The 17,688-nt window shown below is 36.8% G+C and overlaps 1 protein-coding gene across 1 annotated transcript; it reads right to left on the minus strand.

The window, feature by feature from the left end:
• Window positions 1-3,845: 3,845 nt before the first annotated feature.
• Window positions 3,846-16,414, minus strand: LOC122093339 (putative leucine-rich repeat-containing protein DDB_G0290503). The gene is made up of 8 exons (XM_042663658.1): window positions 16,269-16,414; window positions 13,427-13,571; window positions 6,402-9,683; window positions 6,011-6,253; window positions 5,764-5,922; window positions 5,249-5,407; window positions 4,823-4,966; window positions 3,846-4,271 (listed from the first exon to the last, which is right to left on the minus strand). The coding sequence occupies exons 2-8, from the start codon at window positions 13,505-13,507 to the stop codon at window positions 4,047-4,049; spliced, it is 4,293 nt and encodes a 1,430-aa protein (XP_042519592.1). The 5' UTR covers window positions 13,508-13,571; window positions 16,269-16,414; the 3' UTR covers window positions 3,846-4,046.
• Window positions 16,415-17,688: the final 1,274 nt, after the last annotated feature.

Consider the following 17,688-nt stretch of genomic DNA (forward strand, 5'->3'; position numbering starts at 1 on the left):
ATGGAATTTGCCTTCATTTATTTTGATTCAGGTGAAGGATTGGCCCAGCATAATCTATAGATGGACCACTAGTGTTTAAGGTGTGGAGCGGGTTTGGAAACAATGGACCACATTTTTCTCCATTGTCCATTTGCTAGGGCAGTGTGGTTTGGAGCTCCATTTTCTTTTCTTGTTCCTTGTGTTAGCAATTCGGCTGAATAATTCACGAATTATTCGGTCGAATCGAATTTTTTCGAATTAAATCAAAAATTCTGATCGAATCCGAATTAAAAATAAAATTCGGTAAAAAACACGAATTTTACTAATTTGAATTTAAAATGCGAATAATTCAGGCCGAACCGAATTAAACCAAATTATTCGGTCCACTTAAACAATATTAAAAAAAAAAAAAAAAAAAAAAACAAAAAACAAAACGTCATATTCGCTTTTTTGACCGAATCATTAAATTAATCAATCGAATTATTCCGAATAATTCTTCACCCAAATAATTTTCGAATCCAAATTTACTAACTATGCTTGTTCCTGAGGACCAGAATTTCACTTTGCAACAATGGGTTTCAGGATGGGACCGCTATTTGCAATTGGGAAAAGTGGAAGCTCGTAGATTGACCGGCTTAAACACCTTCGTTGCTTAGTATCTTTGGCTGGCACGAAATGATAGGGTCTTTAACTACAAAAGCAAGTCACCTTCTGAAGTCATTCAAGCAGCAGTCAGATCGTTGAATGAATTCACCAATGCAAGGAAGCCGCAAAATTATCAGGGAGATACCCAACAACAAGCTCTCTCTCCCCAAGTTTGGAAGGCCCCCACAAGACTCTATGGGAAGATCAATACGGATGCATCATGGAGTTCAGACAAGAAAATGTGTGGTTTGGGTATTATTATGCGCAACCAAGAAGGTTTCCCTATGATTGCAGTGTCTGAACCACAGTTATTCAGATCTATCCTTGATGGGGAGGCCTTAGCCATGCGTAGAGGACTCCTTGAAGGTATTGCTCAATCTGTTGATTACATTATTGCTGAATCTGATTGCAAGGAGTTGATGAGCTACATTCAGAGCTGACTCTAGGGCTATCCCAACCCCAATACAAGTTGTTCTAATGGATATCTTATATTTGGGGAAAAAAATCGTCTGCAATTCCGATCTCGTACAATTTCGTGCAATATCACCTTCAGGCGGTGAGACGTGTATTGATACCAATACAATGGCCCAGATCTGATTTAAATGCATTTTCACTGATTTAATGTTTTATTAGTCGTACCAGATCTGGACCATTGTATTGGTATCAATACACGTGTCATCGCCTGAAGGTGGTATTGCACGGAATTGTACGAGATCGGAATTGCAGACGATTTCAACCCTATATTTGGCATCACAGTTTATTGACTGCAAGTTTGCCTATATTGCTAGGGAATCTAATCGAATTGAGGATTTTTTAGCACGGAAGGCCTGTCGATTGAGTGTACAACGGTTTGGCCGAATTCCTCTCCATGGCTGAAGGAAAGTTGTAACCCTTCTTCCATGAGTTTTTCTACCTCTAATGAATAGATTTTTTCTTACCAAAAAAAAAAACCTTAAAAATTGGAATCAAGAAGAAAGAAGCAAGGATTTCCTCCAAAATTAGGATTCTTTAGAATTATTCATTTAGTAGATTTAAAATCTTGCTGCAAGAGAGTAGGCTTCATTGATTTACTGCTAACAATCAATTAATAGCTAAAAATAATTAGTTACCAAAATAAAATAGTAAAAAATGAAAATCAAACATGAATAAAGGATGATTCGATCTGGAAAAAATTTGGCTACTACCTGGATTGCAACCAAATAAATTGAATAATTCACTTCCCTCTAGGGTTTACAAATACCCTCCTAGGTTATAGTATTTTCCACAATACCTTTTTGGATTTCATTTCTTTGGTTGTCACAGGGGTTGCAGCTATTTGACTACAACCCAGGCAGCAGCTAACTTTCGTTCAATCCGAGGTTGGTTGATGAAGAAGTGAATAGTAGGTAACTTGCTACTTTGGTGAGGTTGGTGCATCCCCAATTGCTACTTTGATGAGGCTGGTGAGTTTTTTCAATATTGTGTTCTAGCCATCTAGATTTTCTTTAGAAAATCTCATACTTTCTTAAAAGAATGTCAGAACATTCAAGTAATAAAAATACTCTTAATTGTTATATTTTTCCTTTTAGGAAGAAAAGGGGAAAAAAAGGCTCTTGAAAGGTTTTAGTTTTGTTCAATTTGGCTTAAAATCACTGACTTCGATTTTCTTCAATTTCAGTTTTAAGTTGACACCATTAATCGTCTACCCATAAAAATATAGGATGGTCATTCTCATAAAACTCTTGAAACACCCTGCTACTTTGGGTAGGGTCGTAGCGTACTGCCAATTACTCACATAATTTGTCTTTTGCTCTTATAAAGTTATTTATGCTATCTTATAATTTATTACCCTGTTAGAGTATAGGTACATCAAGACTTGAATCCTCTGTGGCGTAACAGGGCGTTTAGCGAACATCCAATGCCAAAAAAACCTTGGACTACTTGTAATCACCTTGGACTCTGTGCCCGAGCATTTTTGGTTGTTGGATGTGCGTCAGACGTCCTGTGCACCACAGAGGAATTCAGTCTGGTAAATTATGGTCTAACCCCCTTAACTTTCAAGATACATATGGCTTCGTTTGATTGCTAAGGGAATTAAAGAGAAGAGAAGTGAAATTTTAAAAAATTTCAAATTAAAAATATATATATATATATATCTCTTGTACTCATTATCCCATATGACTATATGATTAATTCCAAATCATTTTATATTTGGCTATTAACTTTCACTTTACTTTGCATCCAAAGCCTTTCGTTATAAAATGAAAAATAAAAATTACAAGTAAAATGTAGCATTATCAAATATAATAAAAAATTAAATAATTTATAGTCATATGGGGTAATAATTACAAAACCTCTTTTCTATGTTTGAAAATTTCACTTTCCTTCATTATGAATTTCTCTTGCAACCAAATATAGCTTACATACTATCTTCTATGGTATATTCTTTCTTCTTTACCAAATTAAAGTATTGATGTGCACCTTCATCATTATCTTTTTAGAATCTAAGGTGAATCAAGTATCTCAAATATTTAATTCCTACTTGCCTTTGCACCAAAAAAAAAAAGGTCCCAGTTACCTACTTTTTTTTGCGGCTCTTTTCTTTCATATATTCAAACTACCGTTTTGAGTTGGTCATTAACATAATATTCAGGGAAATGCTAGCCAAGGACCCCCTCATTGTGCAATGGATGAACCCCCTAATTGGCATGGGTCCACCCTGATGGGAGAAATTTTGCATAAAGATTAACAATATAATTTGGCAAAAAATTTTATGCGCAGCTGTGTCCTTTAGCCATTGGATAGAAAAGAGAGGGGATTGTGTAATTACACTTCTGTTCACCCTCACCCTCACCCTCACCCTCACCCTCCAACATTTGTAAGGCATGACCATGCTCATAACAGTGGTGCATAAAACTGCATCCATCAGGTCATATATGTTTGGCAAGATAACGATTAAAGTCTGTTCCCAATGCAACCGGATCCTTTCCAACACGCTCAACACCCTAATGCACATCGAATGGCTAAGAGGACTCAGGCATACACCCCAGTTCCGTCCAACCGGATCCTTTCTCTTGTTGTCGTCGTCGTCTTCCTTTTAGTTGGTTTCCGTATCATAATCGAAGCCACAAACTTCTGTAACTAAATCGACTATAAAGTAGACTCTATAATGAAAGCTCTATTGTTTTAGATTGCTCTTAAATTAACCCAAAGAGTTTCTACAATAATAAACCATGTCAAAGTAAATAAAATAAAAGCAATTTCATAGCAAACTTGAATATAACAATCAATTGTAAGGCCCTGCATACAGATAGGTATATTGAATAAAAACAAATTCCCTACACAACTTGAAAGATAACAAGCTTTCCTTTGCGTACAAAAACTAATAACAAACTCTCAATCTAGAACCTGAAAAATAAGGGGAAAAAATATTAACAACAAAGCTAATAACGCTTTCCAAGAATCACACCTACAATCACAGACACCAATGCTACTCCAAGCATGAACTTTAAGGTCATGAAAGGGGCAGAAGCCCCATGGGTTTCAGTATGAGTTTCAGAAGATGACGATGCTTGAGGAGATGCTGCTTCTGCTTTTTTCTTACTCTTTCTTTTTGATGGAGTTGACAAAGTTGATCCAAGGTCTCTAGATTTCACCTCAACTCCACCCTGCAACATAAAAAAATATGGATATTCGGATTAAAGTGGAAGAATTGATACATGATAAGGGCAGGATGCACAGTAAGATTCTTTCATGATCATAATTGAGAGAAATTAATCGTTTCTCATATTATATAAACAATGGACTAGACCACAATAAGTATTCAATTCCTATCACGCTCTAGCTCTCTCCCTCTTCTCCATTGACATTGTCTTCTTCTCTTCTCCTGCTTCTCTCTTTCTCTTCTCAAACTTGGTAAGTAATGATTGCAGGTTTCTCTGCTACTACACCAATTATATCCAAGATCGGAACAATAAATTAAGAATTTCCAGGATGTTCTCACCTTGAAACACTAATATATGGATATATTTCCATTATAGCATTGTAAGTTCAATCATTTGTCTGTTTTGTTTTTTTTTTTTTTTTTTTTTTTTTTTTTTTTTTTTAGAAATGTTCAATGACTTGTCCTAATTTGAGGGCTTAGACGGCTGTCTATGCCACTACATTCAGCCTCCAGCGAGCCCCAACAAAAAAATAATTCAGTAGTAATTGTGCTTACCTGATCCTTGGCATTGACACTTGCTAACTTCAGCTTGTTTTCAAGTTCCTCAATTTTCTTTTCTAATTCAGCAGTCTGACTGGATCTCTTCCTCAAATCATCCAACTCTGCACTGACAACAGAAAGCTTTTTCTCTTCTTCATCCTGCAAGTTTTATTTAGGGTTGACATAAAGTGATTAAGAAAATCTCTGACACAGGAAGAAATAGTTTTCATGAAGGAACAATAAAAATGATGTGTTCTTGAAATTCTGATGACATTACGATAGGGAAAATAAAACACACCAAGTCGGCCAAAAAAGAATGCCATTTAAGAAATTGGAATATAGATTTATGATTACAGTTTTCTGTTTTGTTTTGAGTACACAGTTCACTTATAAAAGAACGGAATTGACGCAAAGTGTTTATTCAAAAAATAAATAGCTCACCTTTTCTTTTATTTTTTCACTGGCAAGCTGCAATTGCTTTTCGAGCTCTTCAACTTTCTTTTCTACAAGCAAGATTTGTTGGTTCTTTGCCTCAAGCTCCTCAAGTGAATGCTTCACAGAAGATTCTTGTTCGAACTCCTTCCTAGATTCTGCCTTTTTCTGTTCAATTGGACATTCTTAGTTAGTTAAGCATTTCTCTTCAACAGTTCAACAAGTGCATTCTAATTAACTCTTTAGGACAATAGGCATTCAGAAGATCAGTTTTTAAACTGATTCATAGATATCAAAGCCCTTCCTTGGAACTTCATCAGAGGAGCCATTCTTGTCCATGCTATGCATTTGAGATTAGTAACTTCAAAGATTTCGCAGCAATGAAGCACTCTGATAGATAAGTATATCTAACATTTACATGAAAAACAGAACAAAAGCAGGGTTTGAAAATGAAAAAAACAAAATTGAAGAGCCTTCCCAAAAAGGTTTAAAGAAAGAAGAATAAACTGCAAGCAAAGGATAACCTGTTCATCAATTGCCAAGTATGCAAGATCTAGCTCCTTCTGAAGTTGCAGCACTTTTTCACCTAGAGCATCTCTTTCATGGACCTTGAGTGCTTGTTTATCCAATTTGTTGGCTAGTTCAGCCTCTTTTTCAGCAGACACTACTTTAACTCTTTCAACCTTACATCAGAGTAATTTGCAATTTGAGATCATTTAACCTTAATTAATTCAAAGACCAGGAGGATATTTTTAAAACAAACTGCAGTACCTCTTCTTTCAGTTGAGTCTCAGCCAACATCAATTGTTGTTCAAGTTCAGTCACCCGTGTTTGCAACACAGATTTCTCAGTAAGCTCGGCTTTAAGACTTTCCAGCTCTCCAGTTAAGGGAATTTCCCTTGCCTTCTGTTCCCTCAGTTGTTCTTCTAGTTGGACTATCAATGTTTGAAGTTCTTTTCTGGAACCTTGGTGTGTTTCATTGAGCATGTCATTCTCTTCCATAAGTGAAGATATCTGCAAAAGAGTTTCTTACTTATATTAGACAGCTGGTGAATAAAATAATTAACTATGTTTCCCTTTAGGCCTAATTATTAACCAATCATCGTAGGATGGAAATGATGTCTCATATCATTAAAAGAAATGGTGCTTTCATGGTGAATACCTGAGCATGTAGGCTTTGCCTCTCAGCAGTGAGCTGTTCTGTCAAATCTTCTATTGCCTTCTTTGAAGATTGTAATTGTTCAAGAGTTCCATCTTTCTCAACAAAGACTGCTGATAGTGTTGTTTGTAGATCATTCATTTTGGATTCACAGGCTGCAAGTTCCTGTGTAAGTTTCATGTTCACCTCAGCTAGCTCTTTGCACTCTTTCTCATATTGACCAGATTTAGATTGTGTTTCTTCAAAACTGCTTTCCAGACTATTTAATTTCAGTAATTTTTCTTCTAATTCGAATTTCTGAGTTTCCACGACAGCCAATGCATCACGAGCCTGTTCTTCGTAGCTTCTTACTTGGGTTTCAAGAGCATTCAGCTTCTCGTCTAAGGCTTTTGCTTCTGAATCTTTCTGAGTTAATCTCTGAACAGCTTCTTGTAACTGCTTTTCAGCCTCTTTGATTTGGGATTCAGTTGTAGATTGCAGTTCCAAGGCTCTTGAGTGTTGATCTGTCAATTCAGTTATGGTATTCATGTGTGATGCTAATTGTTGAGCAGCTGCTTCCTTTTCGTCACGAGCAGAACTTAGCAATTCCTGAAGCTCATTAACCTTGCTTTTGAGCTGTAAGTTAGTCTCAGATAAGAGTTCATTTTCTGAGAAGGACTGGGCAGCTCTATCTTCCGCTTCCAAGACCTTTCTTTTGAGATCATCAACAGTGCTTTCAAGAGTCAATAGTTTCATCAGACTCTGATCCAAATCAGCCTTTAAAGTTGCTGATCTTTCAACTGCTTCAGCTGCTTGCTCTTTGTAAAACTTAGATTGGTCTTCAAGAGTCTTCAGGTTTTCATACAAGGATTTCGCCTCAGAATCTCTATCGGTGAACCTTGCTATTGCTTCCTGAAGCTTTACCTCTAAATCCCTGGCTAGAGATTCATTTAAAGACTCCAGCTCTGAGTTTCTTGCGGTAGCCTGCTGTAATACTTTTCCTTGTTCCGCTAATTGTTCTTCTGCAGATTTAAGCTTCTCCAATATTTCACTCTCTCTAATTCCAGAAGCCCTAAAATCTTGCTCGATGCTCTCAAGGTTCTCCTGTGTTGATTTCAGTTTGTTCTGCAAGGCCTCTAGCATATTTTCAGCTTCCAAAAGCTTCTTGGAGGAACTGTTCAATTCATCATCAAGCTTCTTCTTTTCTTCAGTAATTGCACCCAAGTATTCGGTCAATTCCCTTTCTTTTTCATTTGCCGCATGCAGTGCATTTTCAAGGCTTGATACTTTTGTTTGGAAAGCCTCTAGTTCTACTGCAAGTTCAGAAGCCTTCTGAGAAAATTGCTTGGATTCTGATTCAGAATTTCCACATTTCGTTTCTAATGTGCTTATCTGTTCTTCAAGTTCTTGTACTCTGTTTTTTGCTGCATCTAGTGATAACTCCAAATCACCCATCTTTTTTCCAGCATCCTCCACTTTGACATGAGACATCTGGATCAAATCCTCCAGTTCGAGGCTGCGTTGATGTGTCATATTAGCTCGACCCTCATGCTCAACACACTTTTCTGTAATATTCTTCAGCTCTAGTTCAAGCTCTGTGTTCCTCAAAGATGACTGGCTCAAAGCAGACTCCAATTGGGTTATTTTTCCGTCATGTTCTCGTATTTGGCTCTTCAGCTGTGCCTTTTCATCCTCAATTGCTCCCAACAGAGCATTGAGCTCAGCTGTTTTCTCAGAGATTTCTTTGATTTCTCTATCCGCATTGCTGCTCTTGAGTTCCTCCAGATTTAGCTGTTGCTCGAGCTCAGCATTCTTCTGTTCTGATGATATCAGCCGCATCTCAATCTCTCTGATCTGTGACTGCAGTTCTTCTACTGCTGCATTTGATGTTCGGATGATCTCCTCAAGTTCAAGGTTTTTCTGCGTAGCAGTGGAGGCTGCTGTACCAGATTCTAGATGGAGCTCTTCAAGAGACTTCAACTTCTGTTCCAGCTCTGCATTACTTGACAAAGCTTGAGTAAGAAGAGAATCTGCTTTGAAGAAATTTTCATTCGAAATTGTTAACTTGGTCTCAAGATCACTGCACAGATCCTTCATTTGCACTACTGTATTGTTAAGATCAGCTATTGCAGCTTCCAGAGCATCCTTCTCTCCAGTCACCTTGGCCAATTCTTCCTGAACAGTTGATAGCTTTGTCTCCTGATTTTTCAGGCCACCTTCAACGAGTTTTCTCATTTCCATTTCCCCCTGCAGTTTCAATTTAACATCTTCCAACTCAACAACCTTAGCCTGAAGATCTTCTTTGGTTGAGGCAAACAGATTTTCTAGAGTCATGATATCTTCCTTCACCTTTGCTTCTGATGTTTTGTGTAGATCCACTTCTTGGCTCAGTTCATTTACTATAGTTTCTTTGGAATAAAGTCTCTGCTCCAGATCCAGCTGATGTTCTTTAGAAAGCACCAGCTCCTCTTTAACTACAGATAGCTGTGCCGCAGTATTCTTTAGTTCTTCTTCAACTTTCTGACTTTCCGCAATCTTTTCATAGAGGCCCTTAAGTTCTACTTGGAGAGAAGTCATTTGATCTTCCATCTCTTTTGCACTCACTTTCGCTACTTCAAGCAGCCTTTCAAACTCTAAAGCTCTCTTTGTCTCAGATTCAGCATGTGAACCACTCTTCCTACTCAGCTCCTCAAATTTCTTTGCCTTGCCTGACGATGATTGCAGCTCTTCCTCTAACTGCTGCACATTATTTTTTGAGCTCTCAAGCTCTACAGTAAGCAGTTCCAGTGCTTCTTTCACACTGATCAAATCCTTCTGCTTTTCTTCGTGCACTTGCAATGCCTCTTGGAGACTGTTGAGCTGTGAATGGTACTTGTCCTCTACTTGTATAATCTGTTCTTGCAATCTTTTCTGACCAAGTTCAAGCTCTTCACAGTGCTTCATACTTCCATCCAGCTTCTCCTTTGTAAGCAGAACATCCTCCTTCAGGCAAGCATTTTCAATTTCTGAATGCTTTAATTCTCCAACCACTTTTTCCAATTCAAACTCAAGTTCTTTAATCTTCTCTTGGGATTCTAACAAATCTCTGCTAGCCATTGAATTGCTTGAGCTTCTTTCTATGACTGCTGGTTTATCTCCAGCTGCTGCTGCTGCTTCGATAGAATGCGAACCGTCCTTCACCTCTAAGCATTCCTTCTCCACTTTTATGAATTCTCCATCTAGTGAAGCTTCCTCTTCTTCTTTGTGTCCTTTTACCTCTTTCACTAATAGCCCATTCGCTAGAATATCTTCTTCACCTCTTTCCACCTACAATATGAAATCATTATAGCCATCAACCATCAAATGTTGATTGTTGGATTGTATTAAAGTTGGGAATTGTCTATGACATGGATGACTTCATATGCCATTCGGGCCTCTCCAACTAATAGCTTAAGCATTTGAAGTTGGTATGAACTTAACAATCATAAACAATTTCCTCTTGAAAAAAAAAAAAATACAAATTATATGTTAAAGAATTCAACACATTGAAATTTCCATGGATTAATGCAAGATTTATCTTCTTAAGATTGCAATAAGACAATATTTTGCACAACAAGATGTCAATGTTACATATATTGAGTAGAGGCACTTCTGTCTCTTCACATATGCAATTTCCTTTAATTCTTCATCTAAGAGCTGATCGTGTAACTTTGCATATCCAAAGGGTTCAGCACAACCACCTACTTTTACAATGTTCATATGATTTATCTCTTTGGCATTACCATTAAAATAAGCACTAAGAACACTGATATGCTTATACAAAGTACATCAGCCATGGAGATTGAGAGAAGGGCTGCATAACTTGGTTCTTGCAACTAGGAAAATAATGCATCTTCCTTAATTTTGGTACACATGGCTCTAAACATTGATGAGTTCACCAAATAGGTTGAACACATTTTCGTAAGAACATAAGTAGGGGAGGAAGCAGTTTATTGAAGAATCAATAGTACTTGAGTCCATCAAGTTTAGATCTCAGAACAACCATCAAACAATTTGTAATAAGTAATCTCAATGACTGAAACTAACAGCAAATATCAATGATGAAGTCAGTGAACATCGGAATCTACATATGCTACATGCCTACAACTGATGTGATTCACTTGATGCTCAATTAGCATTCTTAGTTTTGCAAAATCTTTCTCAAAGTGGTCTATGGTCATCAACAGTTGCAGTCAAAAGCCAATTCCAGTTGAATCAGTTTGATCAGGAGTCCCAGAGCATAACTACAAATGTTAACTGAAGAAAGTTACTCCAGTAAGAAAGATGAATCCAAGATGACAAGGATATGGCTATTGACAAGGCTTAATCGATGTAGCTTACTAGGAAATGTTGCATGTTAAAATAAATCTACACCCTGAAACAGAGGAAAGATGGCAAAATAAATATCTGGTTATTTTTATGTTTCTATCTTCCCTTTGGTAAGATGGCCATAAATGCCACATGTAATATTACTTGCATCCTTTGCAAAGAAAGAAGTACTCTATAGATCCTATGTGTACAATTTTAGTTCCAAATATACCATTAGCTCTCACATATTCTACAAAATACACAACAACCACTGTGTAATATTAAAAACTAAGTGTATATTGGCATGATGCTTAGGGAAAACATGTTCAACATGAACTACACATGTCCACTTTCTTTTCTAAAATACGATATACTGCTAGCTTATAAACATGAAATACACTCAAAACTATAAGTTACTTATACTGAGAAACTATCAAATATAGCTAAGAATAGCTCAAAAACTATCAAATAAAGTTAAGAATAGCTCAAAAACTGTCAAGTAAAGCTAAGAATAGCTCAAAAAATATCAAATAAAGTTAAGAATAGCTCAAAAACTGTCAAGTAAAGCTAAGAATAGCCCAATTCCTACTACAAATGCTCATGAACTCAAAGGTCAAAGGGTGAAGTAGTCACATTTTTTTAAATGATTGTTAAATAGACTAAAAGAGCTAGGGGCAAACCTAAAATGACCTTAGGAGAAATGGTGAGGAAAGATATGCATAGCTTAGGTCAACTAGAGCTGATTGGAGGGTATGGATCCAAGTAGTCAACCCTGTTTGGTTGGGATAAGGCTGAGTAGTTGTTGTTGTTGTTGTTGTTGTTGTATTATTAATTGGTCTCATCCAAGGCTCAACTACTCTAAAGAGGAACACTGCCTCCAAATGGCGTGTTTGAGCTAGAAATGACTTTGGAGTGGGTACACCCATGCATCAGGGTTGGGGCTCAATCACAGTAAAGCAGCAGTACAAACTGGTTGGCCTTATGTGGGCAACTAATATTTGAGATGGAACAAGATAATCTCTAGTATTCTGTGAAGGAAAATGGGGTTCACAGTGTGGGTATTTACTCTTGGCCTGAAATAGCTTTTCACTTTACTATATTATCTAATGGCATGAAATATCTTTTCACTTTACTATAACTCTTTTTACACGAAGTTAGCCATTAAGAAAAGCAGGTTGTGAGTTCAGAATTTTGCCCGGTAATTAACTACTCTAGAATATCTGCAAATTGTACATCAAAGGGAGATGTACAGAATAAACAAAAAGATGATGTGGCAACTAATAAAAAATTATGAGTTACGATTATACTCAATCTATGTAAATCATACAAACTACAGTGTTAGAGGCCCCAAAAAGTATTGTTCCCAAGATATAGATCACTATTTAATCATGGAATTTGATCTTCCAAAAAATTTAGAGTTCTTCTCCTTCCATAAAACCCCAATGAACTGCAACTGGCAAAAGATTCCACTTGATTTGTCCTTTTCCACTAAGACTGACCACAGGAACGATGGATAATACTGTGATTGAACCATTCAGGTTCTAAAGATTGACCTGGTGATCAAGTCATCAAAACAGGGACAATGTATTATGGAACATGTAGGAGTATATGACTGACATGATTTTTTCAAATAACAATGCCCTCTACACCTTACTTATACATCACCACAACAAATGTTTAGCAAAATATATCAGCATAAATGAAATAAAGTATCAACAACAAAAACAGAAGTCATGGTTCCCCCCCTTTTTTTCCTATATCAAAATCATTCAATACATTAGACATTCGGGAATAATTTAATAAATCATCTTTTGAATAAGATTTCCTTTTATGCATTTCCGTCTGCCATTTACTTCTGTGAACCAAGTGAAGAAAACATGAGATTCAAATACTGAAAAACTAAACACATGCAACGTGCCTTCTGCTAGTACATATAACAGAATCGTTCAATCGTTTAACTGATCGAAGTCTGGTAGGAGCATCCCTTTTTTTATTTTTTATTTTTTTTTCTTCTGCATAAGATCCAAGAAAAAGTTTGGATCTTTTGACCCATGAATATTGACTGTGTTATGTAGTGTGCATTGGCTGGTCATGCCAATGTGTTACTGCTCCCAGTCCAACTCGGACTGGGCCTGGACAAGAATATGAGGCTAAGCCCATCCCAACTTGCTTTAATAAGGTTAGTAACCCCCGCACAATTACTAGGTTCTGGGTAGCTAAAAAATGGTGCTAATATAGCTAGCTATGGCTAGGCAATTCCTAAGTGGAGCCCATGTACCTACAATGAAGTTTCTGGGTTTGCTAAACTAATCCCGTGGCTGAAAATTCTCGAGGACTTATTGTAACTTCGTCACATTATAGGTAGAGTAAAATCCCCCACCCCGACCAAAATAAAATGATAATAACAATACCATCAATCAAGATAGTAACCATATATTATATCAATCAATAGACGGACAAGTATGAGATCCAAATGTGCCAACAGACAAGTAACTAACAAGTAATATTTTTAAGTTTTAAACATGCAATTCAGAGTGTCCCAGTATCATGATCCAGCTGAACAACCACAACCACCACAATAAAATACGAAATCACAATTCATGATGAAGTGAGTGATGGGTCCTACCACCCATGGCTTATATCATTAGAGAACAGGAGCATTCCATAATTTCATCCTAAAATTCAAACAAATCTGAGAAATCAAAGCAACCAAGAAAGATTACCTTAACCTGAACATCGCCCTCTGGCTTGCTTTCAGCCAACTTCGCTTGAACTTCTGAACTTGCTTGAACCTCCCCTTCCATGGCTATCCCTTTCTAGGGGAAAAAAACGCTGTGTTTTTGCAAGGAACCACCGTTCCTCTCAAACCTGAAAAACCATTAAACGTATACTTTATGTCAGAATCCAATGACACTAGAAGAAAACAACACTAGTACATTGTACATGTGTACAAAAACGGAAAAACTACAAAAAGTTGGTGATCGTGGACCCAAGTCAGTATTGCCCACCAGCGTTCAGCCCATGGTATAGGAAACTACAGGACGGGACCCCGGAGGCCCCTACTTCAAAGTTTGAATTCGGTGGGCGTAATTAGCTCGAAAGTGCAAAATGACGGGCAAAGCCAATACCAAACCAAGACTGGTCTGGCCAACACTTGATCCCGGTTCGGGATATCATCTAATCTGACCGGCACTTGGGTCGACCCAATGCCAGCCTGGGCCTCCGGACCACTATTACAGAAAAAAAAAATCCTTTTTCTTTTTTTCTTTTAAGAAAAAAGAAATTAACCGATCCAGACCGTCCAGTTAGTGGGCTCAATCAATTAAATTAGCCTAACTTTTCTGCCATCCATTCAGATGACTAAGATCATTTGGTCAACATGAACACTGCTGAAGCACTCAGGAACCTATTAGTGGATGGTCAAAACCCCCAAAGGGTATACCAAGTGAAAGAAATTATCGTCACTATAAGATTTAAGAAAAGTCATAATATATATAATTTTACGGAGAGGGATAGGTATGCCGCCGATATCAAGTATGCTAGCGGATAACACCAATAGGAACACATGATGGAATATCATTCAGGAATGATATGAGAGTCATTTTAGAAAAAGGGAAGAGAGAGATAGACACAATGGATACTAGCATACTTGATATCGGTGACATATCCAACATTTTCCCATAATTTTAATCCCACTACGTAAAAAGACTATTTTTTCAATTCAAATCCACAATCACTAGATTGCAATGAATAAACTCACCATTACCCCTATATTTGCGGTGACCGTCCTCTATTAATTTTTTTTTTTTTTTTGGTAATACCCATTATTGGATTGAACACCAACACCCCATAATCATAAAACACTGGACAGGTTCCAGGCTGGAGTAAGATCAGAAGATTCAGAACCTCGCGTGATAGGCAACTGGCCCCAACTTATTGAATATTTTCACTCAATAAACAAATTAGGATCGTTCATAATTTATTTAACCCACAAAGATGACAATCAGACGGTGTTAAATCATTAATTTCCACATCACGTGGGCCCAAATCTCAAATGGATGACCGACAATCTCTTTCTCAAAGAGGAAGGGCGGCTAGAAAGTACCAAATAGTCGAGAGGTCACTATAGAACCACCAACGTGGGTCCTACTCTATGTTGCACATCCAACGGACTACAATTCACCACACCAAACATCAAAATAAGGTCCCACAATTTCAGCCAAAAAATATAATAATAAGTTCCCACAAAGGTTACTCAACCGGATGATTCTAAAAGAACAGAAAAAATGGACGGCAAAGATTTAGTGCATATAGTTAATATGTTAATAGCTAATCCAAAAGAGTGAAAAACCAAAAAGCATGGATAGCACGTCCTACCTTTATATGATTACGATTATGATTATATACCTCTCTTAAACAGAGTCCCAAGCTCTAACTATTAGTATCGGAACGACCGGATCATATTGGTATCAGCCTGAATCTGATTAATTTTGGATCGAATATCAGTATCATATATCAGATCGGTGTCGACTGAAACCAATCCCAATCCGATTCCGATACAGGACTCCGAAGAGCTAGTTAGGAATCAAAATTAAAAAATATGCCACAAAATTATGCCGGCCTCCTTTTCAAGTTTGACAAAGACTCATAACTGAATAAAAATTCCATTTCGACAGAGAAATGAATACTAAAAAGTAATTTTAAAAAAGAACTCTTAAGATCTAGAGATTAAAATCCTAAAAATACTATTACTACTAATTAAATTACAATTAGTAAAGTGAAACGGCAAGAGCACTACTACATCGCAACTGAGTGACAGACGATACCCTGAGATCTAAGCTAAGAAATCAGATCTAAATTCAGATAATAAAAAAATGAAAAGAACAACAACAACAGAAATTATTTTATTTCTTCAAAGGAGATCCGGTCATAGTATCATCGAAATTTCACGGAGAGAAGGAAAGTCGAATTGCTCATATTTCAGAAACAGAGGACACAGAAATTTTATAAGCAAAGCAAATGAACATCATCGATCATAATTAAAACATAACCGATGAGAATCGAATCGATAAGTCGCAAAACAGATCAAAATATAAAGAGCTCTCGCTAGCTTCATCAAATTGATCGAAGATACATGAACACCCAAAGATAACGAAACTCACGCGATCACTGCAACTTGGATGTTGTGAACTGTGATTCCGATGAAAATCGGCGAAACAAAAGAGTATAAAGAGCAGATTGTAATTTTAACAGAGCGAACAATAACAGTTCCTCAGATTACAAACATGAAAATTGAAAAGAATAAACAATGAACATTCTCATCAAACCTGACTGAACTGAACGGAAAGAAGAAATAAGAGCGTTTCAATCCAGATTTTCGATAAACAGATACTGTGATTCTGATCTCAGACACTAAAATCAGTCGAGGAATCGCTTTTGAGTAGCTTAAATTCCTCGAAGAGGACAAAGAAAATCACAGAGAAGATACAGAGAATCGCAAAAGAAAAAATGAAAGATATAACGAAATCAGAAACGAAATAAAGAGAAGCAAACGGAAATACTTGCCTGAAGATCGAGAAACGCAACTCTGGTTTAAGGTTTCTTCCTCTACGAATCGATGGGTTTTTGAGAGAGAGAGAGAGAGAGAGAGAGAGACGGAGAGAGAGAGAAAATATTCTACATGTTAAGGAAGCTGTCAAGTGGACCCACGGGAGAGTCGGGTTCGAAAACTCGGGTAGGTGACGGCTAATTTTCACCTCGAGATTTGTGCTAATTTACCAAGTTTGTCCTTACACCCCCCTCTCGCTCTCTGGGTTATAAAAAATGGGTCCGGTCCCTATTCCCTCATCCAGCTCAAGCCGGTACATATGGAAAAACCCTAAAATGCATGAAATATATCGATATAGGGGCTGATTCTGGATCCCAATTCTCTCTCTCTCTCTCTCTCTCTCTCTCATAGATAATAATCGATCGATATTGATCTGGATCCCAATTCTGAGTTTTTGAACTGTACTCTCTCTCTCTCTCTCTCTCTCTCTCTCTCTCTCTCTATTGATTCAAACTAATCTAATCCAATTCAATCCAATTTAATATGATCTAAGACCCTAATCGGCCGATATTTATTTGGATCTCAATTCTAGGTTTTTGAACTGTACTCTTTCTCTGTGGGCTAATTCCAACCAATCCAACCTAATCTAATCTGATATGATTCAAATCAAAATCGACCAATACTGATATGGATCACAATTATGAGTTTTCGATTTGTACTCTCTCTTTCTCAAAAAAAATTATAGAAACAAAATCTTTATATATTATCAAAGCTTGTTGATTAAGAAAATTATGTTTTCCAAACTTTAAAAGATTCCTTTAAATAAGAGGTCAGTATTTTCTCCTAATTTCATATAAGCGCATTAGACTCCTATTCTTTGATATATATATCACTCATTCACTTCATTTTGGCATCATGTAAACCACTAAATTGATTATCAAACAAAAAAAAACCCCACAAAATTGATCATTTTCCTCAATGTTTTTTTATATATTTTAAAATCTTCAAAATTGATAGTTATGCCCCACCATGTATCCTTCCCACCCTTCTATTAGTTAACATTTGGTCCACTAGATTGTGAACCATCCAATAAATGGAATGTGAAATTCGGACTCCTATATTTTTTTCTCTCCTTTTAATTGCAGGAACAAAAACAAATAAATAGTGAAGAAATGTTGAAAACTGAGTGAAAAATGACTAATTTGATGGTCACAATGTGTCAAATTGGAGTGAGTGAGTGACATATGTGCAAGAAGAAAAGCATGTAAGATGTCACATGAAATTCTAAGAAATTTAATATACCAAGGTATTCTTAATCAATGGTTGATCTAATCATAAAAATTTTATACAAAAAAATCCAAGGGAACATTCTCTCTCTCTCTAGGTGGAGCCTTTGGGGTGAAGCCGTGGAGGTGCTAAGAGGGGGTTGGGTTAAAT

The sequence above is a fragment of the Macadamia integrifolia genome, chromosome 11 (assembly GCF_013358625.1).
Source record: "Macadamia integrifolia cultivar HAES 741 chromosome 11, SCU_Mint_v3, whole genome shotgun sequence".
Classification (NCBI taxonomy): Eukaryota; Viridiplantae; Streptophyta; class Magnoliopsida; order Proteales; family Proteaceae; genus Macadamia; species Macadamia integrifolia.